Here is a 22,901-nt window from a genome sequence, read left to right as displayed (position 1 = left end):
TGAACGCGTTCAGTGAACGTCGTTACTGGTTTTAGTCGATACTGTTTTACAACAAATGCAACATACCGGCTCGCTCAGGTTAAGTGGTTCACCACGGTCATTCGGTTTGAATCCGAAGTGCTCCCACACTGCAGCTGTCGCGTTTGGCTTTGAAACCAATTCCATGTCACAACTTATGTCTTTTCGCTCTTCTCGGCAGTCGCCTCAAGCACTCCCGCCTTCCCACACAAAAGACAATGCAACTGACAAGAGGGTTCACTTCTCCTACGCTAAGGAAACGAGAGTTGTCATTCAGTCGCGGATAACAAACAAGTATGCAAATTAAATTATCACGGCTAGAAAATTATCGAGGTCATTTTTTTTATCGTGCGATTAATCGATTTATCGACTATCGCGACAGGCCTAAATGGACTCCTCACTGGCCTTCCCAAAAAGACCATAAGACAGTTGCAGCTCGTACAGAACGCTGAGCAGAACCAGAACACATGAATAGGGCTGGGTACCGAGTCTCCATACTTTTTAGGTACCGACCGAATTGCCTCGATACTGTCGAGTATCGAAAAATGACATGTTGTTCGTTCCAGATTTCGATACCTAAGGAGTTAACTCATCAACGTCAGTGCTCAAACAAATATGAAATGCACACACATAAACGCGACACACATAAAGTCGCTCACGCACATACACGCAAACTCTACACACACGAGACGCGCAGAACTCTCCGCGCACAAACTCATTTGAGACGCGCGCACGCACGCACAAACTCTCGACGCGCATACTTGTATGAGACAAGGGGGTAATCTATCCGCCGGAAACTGAATCATCTCTGGGCGCCGCCATTGGCTAGCGGACCCCCACCTGCTGTTAGCATTCCATTGACTCCCATTCATTTTTGCGTCACTTTGACAGCGAATAACTTTACATCTGAGGCGTTTAAAGACTCCATTTGTCCATTATTTATTTCTAAAGAAACACGACAATGTATAAAAGGCTCCATTGCCTTGTATCTTACGTTATGGCCCCGTAGAAGCGTTTTTTATAAAAATAGGCTAACGATTGCGTCAGAACCGCGCGACTCTGTCGCACAAGTCGAGAAATTACCGTATGGACAGGCGGAGAAGCTCGCAGGCAATCGGGGGGACGTGGAGGCATAAAGTCAAGAGAGAAGCCCATAGAGAGTGATAAAGTTGCTCCCGCTCCTAGCTCATGGACAGCTAATGCTCACGCTCTCCGTCACTGCGAGATTCAGAAAGGAATGATTCAGATTTATCTCGGCACAGCGACTAGAAGACCTACAGGTTGCTCACGACACATCTACGTCGTCAAGCTCAGTTTGAGCCTGCGCAGTTCGCCCAGCCATCAGGAAGTGATGCTTCTAATTGACTTCATTTTTCTCCGTTGAAACCTATGGGGTCGCTCAGTGTCCAGTTTATATACTGTCTATGGTATGAGACGCGAGCACACACACACAAACTCTCCGCGCACATATTCATATGAGACGCGAGCACACACACATAATACCTTAAAGATGTGGAAAAGTCGATCAAAAGTGTGGGTACATTTCTCCAGGCTCGATGCCAACAGCGCGCGATGCAGTATTTGCGGTAAAATAATTGCTGCAAAGACCGGTACCACGACAAATATGATGAAGACCTTGACAGTGCACGGAGTAAACATAAGAGCAGAAAGTTGCTCCGTCTTCGACTGGTAAATGAAGAGATATCTTGTTGATCACTCGGACAGTGTTTATATTGCAATAAATAATAACCTACTGAATGTACACTGCCGTTCAAAACTGTGTTGGTTAGTCAGATTTTTTTTTTTCAGTAAGGATGCATTAAAGTTATCAAAGGTGACGTTAAAACATGTGTAATGTTACAAAATATTTAGTTTTTAAATAAATGCTTTTCTTTTGAATTTTTTATTTCATCAAAGAATCATAAAAAAATATATCATAGTTTACAAAATATTAAGGGTCATGTGACACTGAAGTAATGATTTTGAAAATTCAGCTTTGACATCACAGGAATAAATTACATTTTGAAATATATTAGATACGATTTTAAATTGTAATACTATTTCACAATATTACTAAAGTTTTACTGTATTTAAAAATTCAGCTTTGGTGAGCATGAGCGCTTTATAAAACATTTGTTGTTCCTTTGTGCACTGGCTAAGGAGCATGAGTCAAACTGAAAAAATAAAACTAGCCTAAATACATTTTTTTTAAAAAGTTTTTCTGAGGTAATATGTTATGTAATCTTGTTAAAATGGATTTCATAAAATTGGTTTTGAAAAAAGAATCGTTAGGAACCTGCATCGAAACAGGTATCGAAATTCACCTTTGGCTAAGCCCCGCCCCCCTTAGTTACTGTTGCTACCTCCGACAACTTCATCTGGGCTCTGGTTTGGTATCAACATGGCTTATGCTGTGACAGCTCTTCCTGCTGAAATTTTATCAAACTTTTATAAAGCAGCAAATAAAGTGTCCGATAGAAGTAGGCAAAAGTGTCTGCAGTGTGCGCTCGAAGGCTATATTCAAGACAAACGGTGAAACGCAAGCAACAACAAGGCATCCAAATAGAGGCAAAAGCATAACGGTCACAGTCAAAACATGACCCAGCGCATATCCTAATGGAGACGGAGGCTGTGACTAACAATATCAGGAGAAACACTGTCATGCAAAGCTGGGTGGGTCTCTATTCACTTCTATAATCGTTATTATTTACAAAGCAAACGGACTACGCGAGTATAAAGTTGTATTTATTAGCAGCGTGTGCTAGCGTATAGGGGTGCACGATTCAGAAAATGTCACGATTCGATTCGATTCCGATTTTTAGGCTCAAGATTCGATTCAAAATCGATTTTCGATTCAAAACGATTCTCGATTCAAAAAAACGATTCACAGTATGTAAATGTAGTTTAATTTTTCCTATGTGATTGATTGTAGTAGACTAGGGGTGTGCAAAGCAGCCGATATTTGTATCTGTATTTGTTGAGGGGGGAAAAGTATTTGTATTTGTATTCGAGTAAAATTCAAAATAGGCGTAAAAAAAATAAAAAATTGCGTTACACTTCTAATTTACGTTATAGTGTAAGTATTCTTTAATTATATCCATTATAATAATTATGGATATGCAATATTGGTTGATGTTTTTCCATAAATCCAGCAATGAAACAAGGAACGTCATTGAAAAGAAAATAACATAACAGCCATTACCTCATCCATGGTTAAACCAACTACTAATGAAATACCATTGTGAACATTATGAAGCCTACAGCCTACATCTTGCTGTCTGCAAAAGACAGAGTAACTTAAACGTACCATATAACTCCCACACGTGCATACAATTCGACACAACTACACAAGCATTTTAAACCTTTTTAACCGAAAGTTAACGTTACTCTGTAAACAAACAGCCTATTGTCTAAATTACCGCGCTAAACAGCTGACGTAAACAGAGCGAACATGAGAGCCCCCGACTGCAGATGTCAATAATCTCCCGATCAATCTCCGCTTCTCGAAAGTTATAAACTGCCTCAGGAACCCAGTTAAGGTACAAAAATCTGTTCAACAAAAATAGTGATGGAGTTAAGTGTTTTTTCGCTCAGCCGAGCCCTAGCTCTCTGTTGCTGTGTGTGGAGCAGCCTGTGTCCGTCACTCACTCACTCATCCGGTCACGCACTGCGGTCTTTTTAATCTTAATCTCTGGGTGATGGCGTACCATGGGATTTCTCACGTTTGTGGTGTTTCCAAAATACTTAACTTTTGCTTTGCAAAGCAGCATGAGTCCTATCAAGTTCCGTCTTTCCCTCGAGGTTATAAAAGCCGAAATGCGCCCAAATTATCGCCTTCAGTGAGGATGGAGCAGGTTGAATAATTCTTTCTGTGAGGTTTGCGCCGAATGACGTTTGCTGCAATTCTTCTTTTGTTATGACAAGCGTGTGCAGGCGTCAGTGTGAATTCGACGCAGCGCCATCTATAGGAATGCTGAGCTAAACTCATTTCAGGACAATATTAACACGGCAAAAATATATATATATATATGAATCGATTTTTGGAATTCTATGAATCGATTCTGAATCGGCAAAGCTTGAATCGCGATTCAAACGTGAATCGATTTTTTTGCACACCCCTACTAGCGTATCAACAATTAGGGCAGAGAACCGAAATCATAACCTAAACCAGCATAAAACTTATGACTTAAAACTTCAAACTAAATGTATCTTAGAGCACAAAAGTGTGTTGTTGATCTTGAGGGGTTTCGCTGACTGAGGAAGTCCACACAGTTTAATCCAAAGACGACACTTGTCAGGATTTGACTTCGGTTTTGGGAAGGGGATAAAACGGACACCCCCCTCCAACCTCTCTGGGAAACGCGTATCTGTGTTACAAATGCCCCAGGCACAACGTTTAACCATATTTTTTATAAAACGACGACGTAATAGCCTGCCGAGACCAAAAATATGAGACGCCTGTGTTGAAGTCAATGGAGCGCCGTGAAAAAGTGTCGGAGCCTCTGTGGGAGCTCGTTCTTGGCTGCGCTGTGATTGGTCAATCTACATTCTAGGGCGTGGCTTAGCCAAAGGTGAATTGGCACCGGATCGAAAGATTTTGAACGATACCCAGCCCTACACATGAACACATCACACCAGTCCTCAGGTCTTTACACTGGCTAATACTTTAAAGTATTATTACTGGTATATAAATAATTTAATAGCCTAGGTCCTCAATACATTGCAGATATGCTCACTGAATATAAACCCAACAGATCATTAGGATCACATCAGCTAGAAATACCAAGGGTTCACTCAAAGCAAGGAGAGTCCGCTTTTAGCTATTATGCCAGCCGCAGCTGAACCAGCTTCCAGAAGAGATCAGGTGTGCTCCTACAGTAGCCACATTCAAATCCAGACTCAAAACACTTCTGTTTAGCTTAGCATTTACTGAATGAGCACTGTGCTACTGTGCGTCCGACTGTTTGCACTGTATTTTATTTATTTTTTTATTTTAAACTGTTTTAATTATTCTAATTTCTTTTGAATATTTAAATTTCTCTACTCTAAACCGTTTTAATTATTCTAATTTCTTTTGAATATTTTAATTTCTCTAATCTAAACCGTTTTAATTATTCGTATTTCTTATTATTATTTAAATTTCTTCTATGTAACGCACTTTGAATTACCATTGTGTATGCAATGTGCTATAAACTTGCCTTGCCTACCCTATATTTGCACCGAAGAACACACATGTGAGTTGTTGATTTAAAAAAAATCTGTAACCTTATCTTAGAAAACGACGTTTATCTGAAGTGTTTCAACTGTCCCAGCTCTCCCCCACTATTGTTCCAAGAGTAAAACGCTTTTCATATTTATTAGTAGGCTATTGCTTTAATGTCTCACGTGGCTCATCATAGGCTTAATGTAAAGCATTTAGCAGAATCTGTTCCAGTATGACACTTGAGATCGGTTTACATTAATTCCCTTCACAGATCTTAAACTTTGACTTGACGAAACAACCACACAAACGAACACAAGCACTCAAAATCTCTCAGGTCTGAATGAACTCAATATGTTCTCCTCATGCTCGCTGCTGCTGCACTACATGTTTATTTCAGTGAGAAGACGCCAGAAAAGACGCACAAGTATCGCTGTGATCGATGAAAACAACACAGAAATGAGCCTGTCGCTTAATCAAACTGTATAAAGTGTGTGTGATGGTTGTGTAAATATGAGAAATACCGTGAACTGCTCTCCTCACCTCAGAAGACTCGACGCTGAAACTCAAGAGAGCCGGAAGAGACGGCGCGAGCGGTGACGTCATCGGCAGCTAACGGTAGGTGATCGAGGACGCGCCTATGGCAAGCCGCCTTAACATTAAATACCCCTGGCTGTACTAGTCGTATTTTAGCTTAGTTAGTTCTAAATTAAAATTCTATATATCTTTAATTCCAATGTTGCCTCGTCGAAATTGGAATTAATATCTACAATGTTATAGCATATAAAATATATTTAATATTCTTCCATTGGAACATATTTCCGGATATCTTCAAATGAGTTTTGACTATTAGAAATTGTAATTAAAGATATCTATAATGGATTTTGCACTAGGCATTATTATGGCAAGCCGTTTTAGGATATACAACTATGTTTTGACTATCTATAAATATATTTTGGATAGTCATAAATGTATTTTGACTAGTCATAATTATAATTTGACTAGTCAGAATAATATTTAAAGATATCTGCAATTATAATTGCACAAGTAAGAAATCTGATTTGAGATATCTTTAAAGGGTAACTCAACCCCTGGTCAGAGCCTGACTCCACCCAATGGCAATAATTGAATGCTGGAAAAGTGGAGATAGAGACGAACCGGGCTGGGGCTAATTTAGGGTAATGCTCATAGCAAATGCTAACGAACTATCAAAAATTTAAAACCTATGCATTTAGGTTAGTTTTGGTATGATGTAGTGTTAATAATTAGGCAAAAAAAAAAAAAAAAAGATTTCGTGGTGAGCTGGTGCCCTCTTATGTCACAGGGCACCACAACTTCCAATAGGAAAATTCAACTGCAGTAGCCACCGTTCAACCTGAAGAGGGCAGCACTCTGTGACAAGCACACGTTTTTACACCATATATTGTAGAATTAAAACACTTTATACCCAAATGTCAAAAAATTTACTTGAATCAATGAACAGCATTAATAAAGCCCCTTACAGGTCTTACAGATCATTAACTAAAAAAGTAGTTTTAGGGTTTAGTTACCCTTTAAATACATTTTGACTAGTCAAAACTCCATTACGATATCTGTAATGATGTCATCGATATATTCAATTGATGAGTCACACATACGCAAAGGTAGTTAGAGATATCTCTAATTCAGTTCCGACTAGTCACAATTATATTTTAAGATATCTGAATTGTACTTGCTTATGTAGTCGAATCTGCTGCTGTGTGACGTGAGAATAGATTTACTCAGCTCCTAATGATTAGTGCTAACTGCAAACAACAGTAACGCTAGTCATCAAATACATGAAAAATAGTACAAATAAACATGTGATGGACAAGAAAAATGCTTCAGAATCAAGGCAGACCCAATTAGAAAAGGTGAAGGCTGATTTTAAAAGATAAGAATTTAAATGTAGGCTATAAATTAATAAAAGTGTAAATGGCATTAACGTGTACTGATGACATTGATTAGTACATTACGTTGTGTATGGATTGTGCTTTCTGTGTTGATGCAGGTTTACTCGTGTCATAAAATAATAATAATAACCCACAAGGTGGTAGTGTTGTATTGTATTATAGCAAGAGATCCGTGATGACGATATTTTGCTGTGTTCAGTGTTGAGCGCCGGTGCCGGTGAAAAGTTATTTTAAAATTATAGCAAATGTTGCACCAGACATGAGGACACTACAAATGCTTACTGATTTTAAATGTGTTCGTTTTGGGAATAAAGGCTAACACAATTTAATCCACAGCATGCACATCTCAACATCATTCTTCTTTAAGATGTAGAATAGGACAAACACTTTCTTGAGTCTTTTCTGCATTTTATATGTCACTTTTACATGTGCCCCAGATACTTTTTATTTTCATACTTTTGAAGTACTTCTGTATAAAGCAGATTTAAATGACCCAAAGACGCAGGACCTTTATTATACAATTCCTAGACAAAATGGTGTAAGACAACAGTTTCCAAGTGAAGGATTGGTTAATAAAATGTTTAAGGTGGGGCTTAGCAAAGGTGTACTTGCATGTACGTTTAAGATATCTAAAAATGAGTTTTGACTGTAGATTTTGAATCTACATTGAAGTTTTTCCTAGTCACAAAGCTAAATGCAAATATCTCCAAAGAAAGATCTTCCTAGTCAAAAATCAGATTTAGTTATCCATAATTAAATTGCAGATATCTTTAATTGAGATTTGACTAGGAATAATTCCAAGTCAAGATATCTCTTAATAATAATAATAATAATAATGTTTATTTTATATAGCACCTTTCAGAAAACTCAATTGTACAATAAAGTACAAATAAACATGACATAGAAACGATACAAATAAACTGAGATGGATAACATGATAGAGATACATATACATAAAAATCAGATGTGTTGGGGAATAGAAGAGAGTTGGGGCAGCGGTATAGAAAGCCCTTCCACCAAACGATGATAGTTTGTGCCTACGGATCGTCAACAGACCGGTATCGGAAGATCTAAGTGTGCGAACTGGGGAGTAGGTATGGATGAGATCTTCTTGTCCTTGATTTTCTCTAGTCTTGAGGCAGGATCATGACAGATCTTTTGTTTGGGCCATGTGCTTGTGTTGTCTCGTTACTCAACCCCGCCCCCTTGTTCTCCTCGTTAGTCATTATTACCGACGAGCTGGATGGCGCCTTGCATGGCTGACACCGCCGTCGGTGTATGAATGGGTGAATGTGAGGCAACATGTGAAGCGCTTTGGTGACCATTGGGTCTGTGAAAGCGCTATATAAACGCAGTCCATTTACCATTGTTTAATCTGTGTCGCCTGTTGTCATTATCAGTTTCTCCCCATTTAATCCCCTTATGTTTGCTGTCCTGTGCCGGTTCATTGTCTTACATTGTGAAACCTTGTGAGTATCCTGTCAAGAGTATTGTCTAGAGAAAGTTCTGATTCTGTATTTGCTGTTTGTTTATTGTCTAGTTATCTGTCAAGTCATTATCTAGTTTAGTCACTTTTGTCCTGTCTATGTTTTGCCCCCTTGTGGGTTTTGTTTTCCCCTTTTTTTCCCTACAATAAACGTTGTTCAATTGCATACGGTCTGCATATGGGTTCATCTCCTCCACACCTCATAACAGCACATTTATTTGAATTAATAAACTGAGTGTTCACGGCACAAACAGGTTAATTTATTGTAATATTAATTTTACTACATTAAGTTAATTCTATTAACTGATCCAAATATTCATAATCAATTATAACAAGTTATGATTGGTTATTAATATTTCTTGACAGCTAATTTGCTACACACTTTATTTCTCCGGTCTGGAAGGCGTGCTGAACACTAACCAATCAGATCTCAGGTACCGCCCCAAATGCTGCAATAACCAATCAGAAAAATAGACATTTTATCAGGTCAGTTCAGAAAATCGTTTTCAAGGTCGCTCGTCGCTGTCACGAACGAGTATTCTTGCCCATCCCTAGATATTTTATTGTTGCAAAAAAAAAAAAGACATTAAAATAATGTTAGGGGACCGTTCTGTGTTTGCTGGGAACTAATTCCTTTATTCTATGCTATAAAATATTCCTGATACAAATAAAATTGGACAATAACAATAAGCTGTTGATAAAATGGTTATTATTTTAAGCAATTATTACTTGAAGTACAAAAATTACAGATCTCAAACAATTAATGAGATTGAAAAAGTGTAGTTTCCCAGTGTAGTTTTTCTGGTGCTCTTCTTCAGGATGAGAAGGCAGATGTGATTTCAGAACGAAGGCACGAGTGAAACTCTTCTCGCATTGATCACATGTGTAAAGTTTCTCTCCGCTGTGGATCTTCATGTGATTTTTTCCCGGTGTGAACTCTCATGTGAACCTTCAGACTTTGTTTACACGTGAAGTATTTTTTTAGACTGAGGGCAGGAGACCGATTTATTGGCTTCTGTTTTTCCTTTCTTGTTCACGTCCATCAGGTCTAAAAGAAACATTAAATCATGTGAGATTTCAAATGAGAGACAAATGTGAAATAAAATTATAAATCACTAGTTTGGTCATGACACTCTAGATGACGCAGACTTGACATGTAATCTGTAAGAAATCGCATCGTTTACTTCACGGCACAAGCTGATTGGCCGCTGCTGCTTCCGCAACCAATTTGCTTGTACAATATTTAAATAGTTTGGTTCGGTTTTGCTTCAAGGTCAAACAAAAATGTTGAAACATTCTCTGGAGAATTTAAGCACCAACCTCTTTGTTCTTCAGTATTCATGATGTTTTATTCTGCAGGTTCTGGATCACTGGCGTTATCTCTGTCCTCTCCTTCAGTTCTGCCAAAAACAACCAAGATTAATTTACAATAGATATGATGCAAGTAATAGATGTTTCGGACTAATCACATGTAAAAAAACAAAAACATATTGATGTCACCATCATCAGGTTTTATCGAAGCTACAGCAATAAAACATTTTCTTGATTGTTTTTGATGATCAAAACCGTATTTTCAAAACCGCAGATTTTGGTTTGGCCGTTCATCCACACACAAACGCAGCATCTGAAACCAAACTTTTTTGAAAACTCCTGCCAGGGTGAAGATTTTCAGAAACTCTGGTTGCAGTGTTTGTCGTGTAGACGGTGAAACTGATTCTTGCTTGGTGACGTTGGAGTGTGCGCTGTTATCTCTTTTGTTTGAAGTCAGAGATTGGGCGAATCTGTGCAATGGCAAACGTGCCCAAAATATTACTGCTAATACCTGTGCTAACAGTGCTTATAACATGTATACAGATATATGCACAGCTCTCCCATTATATTGCGCAACAGAGGCGTCAGAATGCAAAACTACGCCGGTCACTGCTTATGACAACAGGCTGTTACCCTACCAGAAGCGGTAATAGCATTTTTTCAGGCTTCTGATTGGTCAACATGGCGTTAAGGTTAGGGTTAAAACGACACCTGTTGGTTTGGCACGACAGACGGTGTTGCTAACTGACAGCAAATAAAAAAATATTTACGCGTAAAAACATAAGTTTGAAGCGAAATTTACGCGCGTCAGAGGCGAAAGTTTCGAAACCCGTTGGCGGTCATCTTTTTACAAGATATCTGATGTTGATCGATCATTTATCCAGAGAGTCACCGCTATGTATTTGCTCTGGAGAGCAATCTCTCACTAATGTATCTATCTCTCACTAGTAATCTCCTCACTAATCTTCTTCCAAGCGAGGTCCTTTTTGTTCCTGTCTCTATAAAAGTATGAAATTGAGTCATATAATTCCGGGTGACCACTCACAGCTAAAATGAGTTTCTCCTCCATTTTGAATGAGTGACTTCGAGCGGGAGTTTGTTATGCTATGTTATGTCACTTTATGCCACATGAAGCAAGCAGGCTCCTGATTGGTTAACGTGGCGCGAATTGACGCAGAAGTTCAGATTTTTCAACTAGGGCGGCAGACTCGATTTCGCATCAAACGCGTGAATGCACAAAAAGCACTACATAAAATTATTCGAAAATTCAAAACTACCACGAAGCCGAAAATTCGTGTTCATGTGAAAATGTCCCGTCGTTTATCGTGGCTGTTAGGAAACTACCTTAGAAGAGACTTGGTTGCTCAGCACATAAATATGAACTACTTACCGTGATCTCAGACTGCGTTTATGTGGTTTCTCCACTGCATGGATCTTCAGGTGTAGCTTTAGGTGACTTTTAAAAGCGAAACTCTTTCCACACTGATCACATGTGTGTGGCTTCTCACTGCTGTGGATCCTCTCATGCGCTTTCAGATTTGCTGACAGATTGAATCTCTTGTCACAGTGTGAACACTTGTAAGGTTTTTCTCCAGTGTGAATAATCTGGTGCACTTTTAAACAGTTTGCTGTAGTAAAAGTCTTCCCACACTCAAAGCACATATGAGCTTTTACACCAGTATGAATTTTCTCATGTACTTTTAAATTGTGCTGCAGTGAAAAACGCTTTCCACACACAGAACATGAATGCGGCTTCTCCTTCGTATGAACTGTCAGGTGTGTCTTCAGGGCTGATAAACTAATAAATGTTTTGCCGCATTGATCACATGAGAACGGCTTCTCTCCGGTGTGAACTCTATTGTGAACTACAAGACTATATTTGTGTGGGAAACTCTTTCCACACTGTTCACACATAAACGGCTTCTCTCCGGTGTGGACCCTCATGTGTCCTTTAAGGTATGCTGATTGACTGAAACTCATCCCACACTGATCACATGTGAACGGCTTCTCTCCAGTGTGGATATTGATGTGCCCCATAAGATTTGCTTTTTGAGTGAAGCTCTTCCCGCACTGATCACATGTGAAAGGCTTCTCTCCAGTGTGAACTCTCATGTGGCTCTTAAGGTTTCCTTTGCTTGAGAAACTATTTTCACACTGATCACATGCGTACGGCTTTTCTCCAGAATGAACTCTCTTGTGAAACTCAAGACTTTCTTTAGTTTTGAAGCTCTTCCCACACTGATCACATTCGAAGGGCCTTTCTCCAGTGTGGATCCTAACGTGACGCTTAAGACTTCCTTTGGTTGTGAAACTCTTTCCACACTGAGTACAGGTGAAAGATTTCTTGTCTCTTTTCTTTAAAAATGTCTTTTTAGTCTTTGAGCGACTCAATTTTTTTTTTCCAGGTTTGACATGATGTTCCTCCTCCACTTCACTCAGTTTTTCACTCTCCTCGTTCTCTCGGTCCTTTCCCTCCACATGCTTTCTGGTAGTTCTGCCAAAAACAAACAAGTGTCATTTCCAACAGACATGATGTGAGATGAATAACAAATATTTCAGACTAATCACATAAATCATAACTCAGATTGTTTTAAGCCATTAAAAAACACATTTCTATGGAGAAAACACATCTGAATATAATGAGCTTCTGCACACGGTGACATGGTGAGCTTCTGCAGGAAATGTGCACGAGCCAAGTTGTCGCCAACATGAAAATGCTTCACAAACACACTCAGATTTCCATGGACGCTGAACAAGCTGTGGCCAAGTATTTTCCTGTGTCGAGGGATGTCCACTCAGACAGGAGAAAAAGACAACTGGCGGAGGGACGAGTCCGGAGGGGCAACATATGTAACTGTGCGGCCCCGAAGTGGTCCCAGGCAGCTGAACCGCCTGGGGACGAAGTCTCCACTCTCCCTGGGCCATAGGCTGTCGTGAGGCTCTTGAGCAGGCCAGAAGTAATAAGTGGAAAGAAGCGACCTCAGAAGCTTCTGACTCTGAGGAGGTGGCGGCGGGCGAGTTGTGACATGCGAGGGAAGTGTAGCGCAACGGTCGCAATGTTGTCTTTCCAGACCAGCACAAATTCGCTGAGTAGCGGGGTCTCAAAGCGAGACGAACAGCTGCAACTCAACGCAATGGATGCCAATGCAGACCTCCGTTACTGCATGCCCTTTGTACGTGGCCCCTCAGTCGTTATTAAACACTCGTTCTAGAGACCGTTGGCCCGGAGAACAAAGGCCTGTTTCGGACTGAGGGTTTGACGGCAGGCCAGGGTGCTTTCACACGGAGCGTGCCGTTCTGCCATGGCCACCTCGGGACTCGGTCGAGAAGTCAGTGCTGAAGCGGTCCTCATATGGAGGAAGCCAAGCGTCTGCGTCTACCATATGCCCCAGGAGCCTCTGAAGAGTTTCAGTGGGAACCTTTCTCACTTCTATACAGCACTAACCCTCCACCCAGTCTTTTTCAGAGATGCAGTGGACCGAATCCATCTCCAGACTAGAAAAGAGATCCTCATCCCATGGACGAGTTTACTTAGCCTGGGTGGTAGCCAAGCGAAAAGAATCGCATGCCGTGTCTGATGGTCAGATTGGGCCGGCTGGGAAGGGAACCGAAGTTGGGAAGCACTTTTGGGCTTCATGAACCGGGCCAGGGCAGGGAACTACACTAACCTTTTCCACTGGTGGCACTTGCGCTACTAACTTTTTCAGTTAGTGGTGCAAAACATGATTTGGTCGCACAAATTATTTATAGTAAGCCGCTCTGGATAATAATGAACAATAATGAAACTGTATTGCATACAGATGGGCTTTTTATTTTACTTTCCATCTTTTAAACCACATGCCGCCTTGTTTTCTTTAACATTGGTTGGGATAGATTTACTGCAATAGAAAATACAGTACACAATAATGTGCTAAATTAATTTCTTTTGGATTTCAACATGCTATGGTTGCCACAGATGGGCAGACTCCTGAACTCGTAAAATAAAATAAATATAATCCATAAATTAATATAATAATAGATTTTCAGCAGCTATTGACTATTCAGTATTAAAAATAAAAAAATAAAAATGCATGTCTACTTCACAATTAAGTGAAATATAAGCCACAAATAAGGCTATATTATAAGCCACATTGAACTTAATTAATTCAGATTCCTCACTTGCTCTGTTTGCTTGACGCCGAAATGCAGTAGGGAGTGCTGCTGCTGCGTCACGGGATATGTACATGTCTATACATTTCGCGTGCTTCATACTGTCATTGTGAAGCTTCAATTTACATGGACACTTATAATCGGATTGACGGCTCAATCGGACTAAAAAAATCTTCATGTAAACACCTTAATCGATCGGATTGAGCTCGATCCGAATGCAATTTCGATCGGATTGAAAGGGGTGGTTTATTCCTTTTGTAATGCGATCGAGAGAACATGTCAACACTTGATCGGATTGAAAACCGAAACTGAAAGGACCGCGCATGTGCAATGACGTATGACGCGCGGAACGAGCTGTTCTTCCTGTTGAATAAAGTGTCAGATAAATGAGTGTCCCGTCATTCTAAAATTCTCATTTCACTCAGCGCCTGTGAAGTGAAGCAGGACAACGTCCCACTAATTGTTTTGGATTCTCATCCACAGACGACTGGTTTTGGCTGCGAGGAGGGGCATTTTTACTGCGTGATAAATATAAGCAGCACGGCAAAACGGTTCAATGCTCATTGTCTCCAAATCATGACCAGAGACGGATTAATATTACGTCTGCTGTTTAAAACAAATAAAGAACCAATAGAGGAGAATGGTTGTGCGCGAACAGCGGGAAACGTGTGACATATAAACGCGCACATCAACCCGATTACTTTATAAGTCGCGGGGCTGAAGCCAACTTTGTGTTGAATGCCCAGAGCACGTTATAAAACGTATTCTTAAAATACACATTTCTGTTTTAATAAATGCTCATAGTAAATCATAGCAAATTGCCTAAAACATAAGGTAGGAACAAAAATAATCAGTGATACATTTGCGACCCATTAAAAATTAGGGTCGCAATGGCATTTCAAAAGGTCGCATATGCGACCATTTTGGTCGCAGTGTAGTTCCCTGCAGGGGCCACAGACGTGCCCGAGGTGGGGCAGCGAGGAAGAGGACAGGGACCCGGCTCGAGAGGTGGGGCAGCGAGGAGGAGGACAGGGACCCGGCTCGAGAGGTGGGGCAGCGAGGAGGAGGACAGGGACCCGGCTCGAGAGGTGGGGCAGCGAGGAGGGGGACAGGGACCCAGCTCGAGGCCCGAAGCAGGGTCTGAGTGTGCAGTGCAGCACTTACCTTACTCCACTGAGCGGCAGGGTATGCGTGAGAAGGCGGATGACCAGGTCCTCGAACCGCACCCAGCTGCCGGCTGGCAAACAAGAGGGGGCTGAAGGGTGCAAGGCTATGCAGGGTCACACATCGTCAGATTAGCCCTCTTGGGGCCCAGGAACAGAGAAACTGCTCTTTCTTTGAATATGTGGGTACCGCTAGCTCTGCTTTTTTGGGAGCCAGTGGCAGAACAGACACACATAAACAAAGACTTCACCCGGCCTCCTCTGAGTGAAGGGAGTGGATCGGATGACCATCTCCTAAGATCATCACTTCATCCCTGGGTGGCCCACTCAGGAACGTTTTCGCTGTGGAGGCTGCTGCGATGGTCCAGTGGGAGTAGAGGCGGCTGCAGGCGGGCGCCCTTGGTGACGAGCAAGTGGAGGATCTGCCACCGGCGGACGGGTGGAGGCAGCAGCAGACCGCCGGGGCAGGATGTGCCGGATGGCCTCCGTCTGAGCTTAGGCAGCAGAGAACTGTTGGGCGCAGTTCTCCGCCGCATCGCCGACCAGCCCAACCTGGGAAATTAGGGAGACCAGGAACCGAAGCTTGTCTGCATCCGCCATGTCAACCAGGCTGAGCCAATGATGGCGCTTCTGAACCACTAAGGTGGACATCGTCAGACCAATCATGCACGCCACAACCCTCGTGGCATGGAGGGCGAGGTTGGATGCAGTTCGGTGCTCACCTATGAGCGCACGGTCTGGGCTACACTCGTGCTTGTCCATGGGTGCCCTGGCCTGGTAGACCTGTAGCAGCGCCATGGCACACAGAGGTGGCGGCTTGCCCGCAGGCTTTGCAAGCTCTGTCCGTCGGAACGGACGAGAACTCAAGAGGCAGCGGCCGTCGGACACAGGTGCACCTATGTCGCAACAGACTGCTCCACTGGAGGGACAGCCTCATAACCCTTCACCAGCACATGGGAATGACCGCAGCAACACTGAACAGTGAAGCACTCACTTTTCCGCCCTCTAACAAGACGTCAACAACACAAACCTGTTAAAACAGCAGTTGAGAGCTCAAAGCTCGCAATCACCGCTGCACTCGCGCTGTAGAAACCACCAGCATTGGGAGTTTTCCAGAGGAACACCAACACACTCGCTCGTTGTAAACAACAGCACTCTTCAGAGACGTCATACGATCGGCTCCAAAGCGAAAGATAACTAGTGCGTGCATCCACTTCAATATTTATACCCGCGCCACTCCAGTCTTGCGCCGGAGTGTGTGATGCGAGTCACGCACGCCAAATCCATTGGCTCGTTTTAAATAGTACTCGAAGATGACAGGCTCACCAAGCGTGATCCCAATCAGTCGACACGTCAGTGCTGCAATACAAATTCAACAGGCATGTGCATGGCAAGGTTAAATCAGGTTAAATCAGGGAGAGCGCACACTATTCTAGAGAAGAAAATAGTGTCATGCACACTGTGCGCGGACCCTTGCGTATGCGTAAAAACCTAAGCAGAAATAATCTGGAAGCATCCCTCTTTTCTATAGCAAATAGAAAATCCGAATGGCTGTTTGAAGAAATGAAAATACTGTTTGATGTTCTCCGTAATGCCCGGTACACATTGTAGGATTTTGAACAGTATCAGACGAAAGATGACCAATCCGGGCGGTTTCTGTGGTCGTGGCTCCTAAACCTAGTGCAATGTCATACAGTGAGAGAGGTTCAAAGACGGCCGTTGTCGCGGTCTTCCGACCAAATAGAGGCTAATATTCTAATTTTAATTCTAAAAGCGACAGAAATTTAACACGATCAGCAGTGTTTGCTGCTACGACCTACGTTTACTGTCTGGCCAATAAAAATGCGAAAAATCAACGCAAAATAGTGCTAAAACCTAAAACTATTTTCCCTTAAGCGGCATTTGCAAAATTTTATTTACCAAGTAGGCCTATTTTCCCAAGCCATGACCTCTTTTATTCAGCACACATAAAAAACGCAATTACTGTGCGATTTACCTTGCCCTATTTACCATTAGCACATGCTCATGACGTTTAATTCTTCTATACTAACTTCCACCATAGCCTAGGATTCAATAGGTTTAATCACTGTACAATCTACATACATGTCGTACCCAAGTTTATTAGATACATGTCGTACATGTGATTTGGATTGATCTTAGAGAATTGCACAGTCTGTAGCAGGCATGACTAATGGGTCTCAGAAACAAAGTAGCGCAGCGCTGTTGTTTTTCCGCTTTTCCATGAGTGCCATCTACTGTCAAAATGTCCTGTTCCTCATCGTGGCTGTTTGGAAACTACCTTAGAAGAGACTTGGTTGCTCAGCACATAAATATGAACTACTTACCGTGATCTCAGACTGCGTTTATGTGGTTTCTCCACTGCATGGATCTTCAGGTGTAGCTTTAGGCGACTTTTAAAATAGAAACTCGTCCCGCACTGATCACACGCGTGTGGCTTCTCTCTACTGTGGATCCTCTCATGCGTTTTCAGATGTGATGAGTGCCTGAATCTCTTGTCGCAGTGTGAACACTTGTAAGGTTTTTCTCCAGTGTGAATAATCTGGTGCACTTTTAAACAGTTTGCTGTAGTAAAAGTCTTCCCACACTCAAAGCACATGTACTCTCTCACACCAGTGTGAGTTTTCTGATGTATTTTTAAATATTGCCGCAGTGAAAAACTCTTTCCACACACAGAACATGAATGCGGCTTCTCCTTCGTATGAACTGTCAGGTGTTTCTTCAGCTCTAATGCCCTAATAAATGTTTTGCCGCATTGATCACATGTGAACGGCTTCTCTCCAGTATGAACTCTATTGTGAAGTACAAGACTATATTTGTGTGGGAAACTCTTTCCACACTGTTCACACATAAACGGCTTCTCTCCGGTGTGGACCCTCATGTGTCCTTTAAGGTATGCTGATTGACTGAAACTCATCCCACACTGATCACACGTGAACGGCTTCTCTCCAGTGTGGATATTGATGTGCCCCATAAGATATGTTTTTTTAGTGAAGCTCTTCCCGCACTGATCACATGTGAAAGGCTTCTCTCCAGTGTGAACTCTCATGTGGCTCTTAAGGTTTGCTTTGCTTGAGAAACTATGTTCACACTGATCACATGCGTATGGCTTTTCTCCAGAATGAACTCTCTTGTGAAACTCAAGACTTTCTTTGTATGTGAAGCTCTTCCCGCACTGATCACATTCAAAGGGCTTTTCTCCAGTGTGGATCCTAAGGTGACGCTTAAGAGTTCCTTTGGTTGTGAAACGCTTTACACACTGATCACATGTGAAAGGCTTCTCTCCAGTGTGAACTCTCATGTGGCTCTTAAGGTTTCCTTTGCTTGAGAAACTATTTTCACACTGATCACATGCGTACAGCTTTTCTCCAGAATGAACTCTCTTGTGAAACTCAAGACTTTCTTTGTATGTGAAGCTCTTCCCGCACTGATCACATTCAAAGGGCTTTTCTCCAGTGTGGATCCTAAGGTGACGCTTAAGAGTTCCTTTGGTTGTGAAACTCTTTACACACTGAGTGCATGAGAAAGATTTCTCGTCTCTTTTCTTTAAAAATGTCTTTTTAGTCTTTGAGCGACTCAAAGATTTTTTTCCAGGTTTAACATGTTCCTCCTCCACTTCTCTCAGTTCTTCACTCTCCTCGTTCTCTCTGTCCTTTCCCTCCACATGCTTTCTGGTAGTTCTGCCAAAAAAAAAAAAAAGTGTCAAAAGCATAAAAGGAGGAGATCGAGAGAGGCCAGGCCTGGACATTTTTATTTGATGTTGCCATCTTTACTTTTGTTTTTGCATGACTGAATGCGCGCAAAGTGCGCTCCCTTAATAATTACTAAAAAACTGAAATCTCAGCTCATCGCGATCTCACAAATCTCAGTTATTATCAATGAAGCTGACTGCACAATGAATCTTTCATACACTTTGTTTGTTATAATCAGAGGTTTTGCCAGCATGCAGAATTCAGCACTAAACAAACAGTCAGTTTTAAGCGTTGGGGTTTCTTTCTTAAATGCTTCTGATTGGCCATTGCGTTCAAGAAATCAACACATATGTCTGTGATTGGCTACATCGCTCAATGCTGCAAACATGTTATAAAAATAAACTGAATCGTTTCTTTTTTGTTTTAGTTCTTCTTGTTGCTTTTGTGCAACAGATGAATAACAATTTATTAGTGTTTAGATGTTATTCATAGATATTTATATTCAGTCCCGCAAATTGTTGTATTCTCCCGCAACCCACCCACACACACACAAAGCAAAAATAAAACAATAACATAGAAAGGAATATGTAGAATGTGGGAAATCAGGGAGAGAGGAAAATGTAGGATGTCAACATCTCAGCTTATCTAACAAATTGGCCGAGATTTTTGCCCAGCTCTGAATAGTCTTGTCTTTTGCGCCGTTGACCTTGGCAGTGGTACCTTCCAGTAAAACAGTGTCTCTAAAATAAGAAAGCCAAATGAAAGTTGTAGGTATGGATGGTATCCATAGCTTTAAAATAGTATTTTTGGCAGCAGTGCTTGCCGCCATTAAGGTCCTTTTTTGGTGAGCATTCAACTGGAGAGCGGAGTCATCCAAAAGAAGGAATAGCAGAGGGTCTTGAAAAAAGTAATCACTGTTGGGCATTCCCAAAACATATGCAAATATTAACCTACTGTAGATGTGTTGCATAGATGACAGAATGGATCAGATCTAACCTTCATCTTATACAATACACTAGGAGTAATATAAGCCCTATTAATACATAGTGAATCATCTGGTGAGTCAAGTCATCTTCATTTATATAGCGCTTTTAACAATGTAGATTGTTTCAAAACTGCTTTACAGAGATAAACGTATAATTTAAGGTAACAGATTGTTACTGAATTTAGTAGTAGGAAATTACTTGTCTATTTTTTATATCAGCTATGCATTCCGTTGATTTTGTGAATTGTTAAGTTTCGTTAGGTTTTGAAGAAATATACAGCTGAGTATTGTCAGCATAACAGTAAAAGCTAATTCATGTTTCCTAATGATATCTCCTAATGGTATCATGTACAGAGTGAACAGCAGCGGTCCTAGTACTGAGCCTTGTGGTACGCCATACTGAACTTGTGATCGATAAGACATCTCTTCATTTACTGCTACAAACTGATAACGGTCAGATACGTATGATTTAAACCATTAAGAAGAGGATCTATGACATCTGGAAGCATCTCTTTCAGCAGCTTAGTCGGTATAGGGTCTAACATACAAGTTGTCGATTTAGATGATTTGACGAGTTTGCAAAATTCTTCCTCTCCTATAGCAATGAATTAATCAAATTTTCCCTCAGGGAGACTACAATGCACTTCCTGATGCGATACTGTATTAGACGGTAGCATAGTTATAATTTTGTCCCTGATATTATCAATCTTATAAGTGAAGAAGTTCATAAAAGTCATTACTGCTGTGTTTCTTGGAAACTGGGCATGAAGCTTTCTTTTTCGTTAGTTTAGCCACTGTTTCAAATAAATACCTAGGATTATGTTTATTTTCGCGTTAACGCAAAATCATATTAACGGCACTAATTTTTTTAACGCGCGATTAACGCAGCGCGTATTTTCAGTTTGACCCGTGACCCAACCCCTAGTTGGAGAAATGGAGATTCACAGTGTTGCCAAATTAGCGACATTGCAGACACCTTTAGCGATTTTTTTTCTCTTCAAAAAAGCGCCCAAACCTTACTTGGTTTCTGAGAATCGCCGGTGCTCTCCCAGCACGCGCGCACCTCTCTCTCTCTCTCTCTCTCTCAGTAGAGAGGAGCAGCGCTTTAATTCAGTTAAACACAGATATTATGTTGCTTCTCTAATTTTACATGCAAGTATAACCGAAATCACTGCACAGATATTGTCTTTATCTTATGTGTATTGATTTCATCAGACGACGACTCGATTATCGGGATTTTTGTGCAGATTAACATCTTGGAAGGGAGAGCTGGTTATGTTTAACCCTTTAACTGTCACTGTCCCGTATACGGGACACCTACGTTTACCTCACTATATTACAATTAAATCCTAAATTAATCATGACAAACTATATATTGTTGGAAAAGTCTAACACTCCTTAATAGATATTTCAGCACTGTTTTTTGTTACAAATTATGCAGGAACAGTAATAGATGAATTTATGACAAGAGCGCACCTCAAAAAAATCTACATCATAACAGGAGTTCTGACCTTTGTCACAAAAAAGTCGACGCACACACTTTTAGTCATTAAAATGTTGGTTTTCATGCTAAAATTTCATAAGAAAACATATAATCTAGTATTTGTCAATAAAAAAATTATAAAATTATATTATCTTCTAAAAATTATAATATATATATATTATCCTCTAAAATATGATATTATCTTTTTTATCGCCTTTTTTTATTACATTACATATTTTAGTAGTTATCATAAATTAGGTATCATTTGAAAGCTTACGATCTCAGAATTCATCCTGTGAAAACTGTTTTGAAATTGGACATTGTGTTACCATAGAAACATTACTCTAAATTATTGTATCAGGCTCCTCCCCTTTTGGGCATCATTATGTTTCATAATTTATGATCAAAATATTTTCTAATCTTGACAAAACACATATTGTCAGAAAGGTCTGAGTCTCAATGTTCCATATTTTGTGACAGAAGTGATATTTGGACAGAAATTGATACATTTATTATGGCAAAATGCATACAGTTAAATTCAATGGAATTTAATGACACCCGGAGGCTACTTTTGGTAATACGCCTAAACAAAATCTCATGGGAACTTCATTTTTTATGATATCAACTTCAAATTTGGAACACACCTTGGTTAGATTTTTGGCTTTGATTTTATAGTAATTTTATAGTAAAAACTATTTTGTAAAATATATATTTTATATAAAAGAAAAATATTAAATAAATTATATTGGATTTAATGTAAATTTAAACTTCCATAACTTTTTTATACTTTAATTTTTTGAAGTGCTTTCACATCAGCAATAATCTGTAATTTTTTCCCTTTAAAACAAGACCAAATTTAGGTCTATACTCCAAAGCATTCTTGAATTACAACCATTTTAGCTTGAATAGTGCATTTTAATGTCCATTCTCAAAAAGGGGAGTGACAGCTAAAGGGTTAATGGGTCGCGTTTCAGTCACTATTTCATATTCATTCCTTTGTTTGACAACAGAAACAGTAAAATGTACCAATGAAAACAGTTTTATTGAGAATTTAGCTTCATCAAAATGGGCACAGAGAGAGAAAAACTAATGTAATAATAAATAATAAATGTAATTTAGCATTTTCAGAAGAGCTGGCCTGTCATGCAAAAATCGAATCATGTTTGTTTTAGTAAATTGCTCAGTGCAAAAAAAGAGAAGTAATGGGAACCTGGTATTTCTTTGTTCTTTCTTCATGTGTCTTATAGACATGAACAAGTTCTTTGAAAAACATCTATGACCTTTGAAACATGTCTCGTCTTCATGCTCTATGTTGACTATGGTTTCAATAATAAACATACATTTGCATAAAGCATCCATATTTATCCATGCCCATAATGATTAGAGTATTACAAACTTGAAAAGTATTAATTTAAGGTACATTTAGAACAAATAAAAAATGTGCGATTAATCACGAGTTAACTCA

At 40.3% G+C, this 22,901-nt stretch overlaps 3 protein-coding genes across 5 annotated transcripts in view; 1 reads left to right on the top strand and 2 right to left on the bottom strand.

Annotated features, from left to right (window-relative positions):
* The window catches only part of LOC306999562 (uncharacterized protein), an 825,164-nt gene that overhangs the window by 392,225 nt on the left and 410,038 nt on the right, over positions 1–22,901 (top strand). The gene's annotated exons all lie outside the window — the stretch shown is intronic.
* LOC306999681 (uncharacterized protein) overlaps positions 1–22,901 on the bottom strand; it is a 110,703-nt gene that overhangs the window by 7,393 nt on the left and 80,409 nt on the right. Inside the window, exon 1 of one of the 2 annotated variants that reach the window (XM_079614563.1) lies at positions 5,762–5,804. The exons of the other annotated variant lie outside the window; for it this stretch is intronic. The gene's annotated coding sequence lies outside the window, so the exon portion shown is untranslated. Of the gene's footprint in view, positions 1–5,761; positions 5,805–22,901 lie in introns of those variants that run through there. 2 annotated transcript variants of the gene reach the window in all.
* Positions 7,720–22,901, bottom strand: part of LOC306999529 (uncharacterized protein) — a 56,613-nt gene continuing 41,431 nt past the window's right edge. The window contains exons 5-8 of one of the 2 annotated variants that reach the window (XM_079614271.1): positions 17,604–18,956; positions 11,337–12,440; positions 9,956–10,035; positions 7,720–9,683 (exon numbers count right to left, since the gene is read on the bottom strand). In XM_079614271.1, the coding sequence (XP_079470397.1) occupies positions 9,984–10,035; positions 11,337–12,440; positions 17,604–18,956 (2,509 nt within the window). In that variant the 3' untranslated portion in view covers positions 7,720–9,683; positions 9,956–9,983. The remainder of the gene's footprint in view (positions 9,684–9,955; positions 10,036–11,336; positions 12,441–17,603; positions 18,957–22,901) is intronic. The other variant, XM_079614272.1, reaches the window with a different exon arrangement.

This window comes from Phoxinus phoxinus (genome assembly GCF_949152265.1).
Source record: "Phoxinus phoxinus genome assembly, chromosome: 1".
NCBI lineage: Eukaryota > Metazoa > Chordata > Actinopteri > Cypriniformes > Leuciscidae > Phoxinus > Phoxinus phoxinus.
The sequence above is the reverse complement of the archived record's forward strand: the minus strand, read 5'-3'. Positions and strand labels throughout refer to the sequence as shown.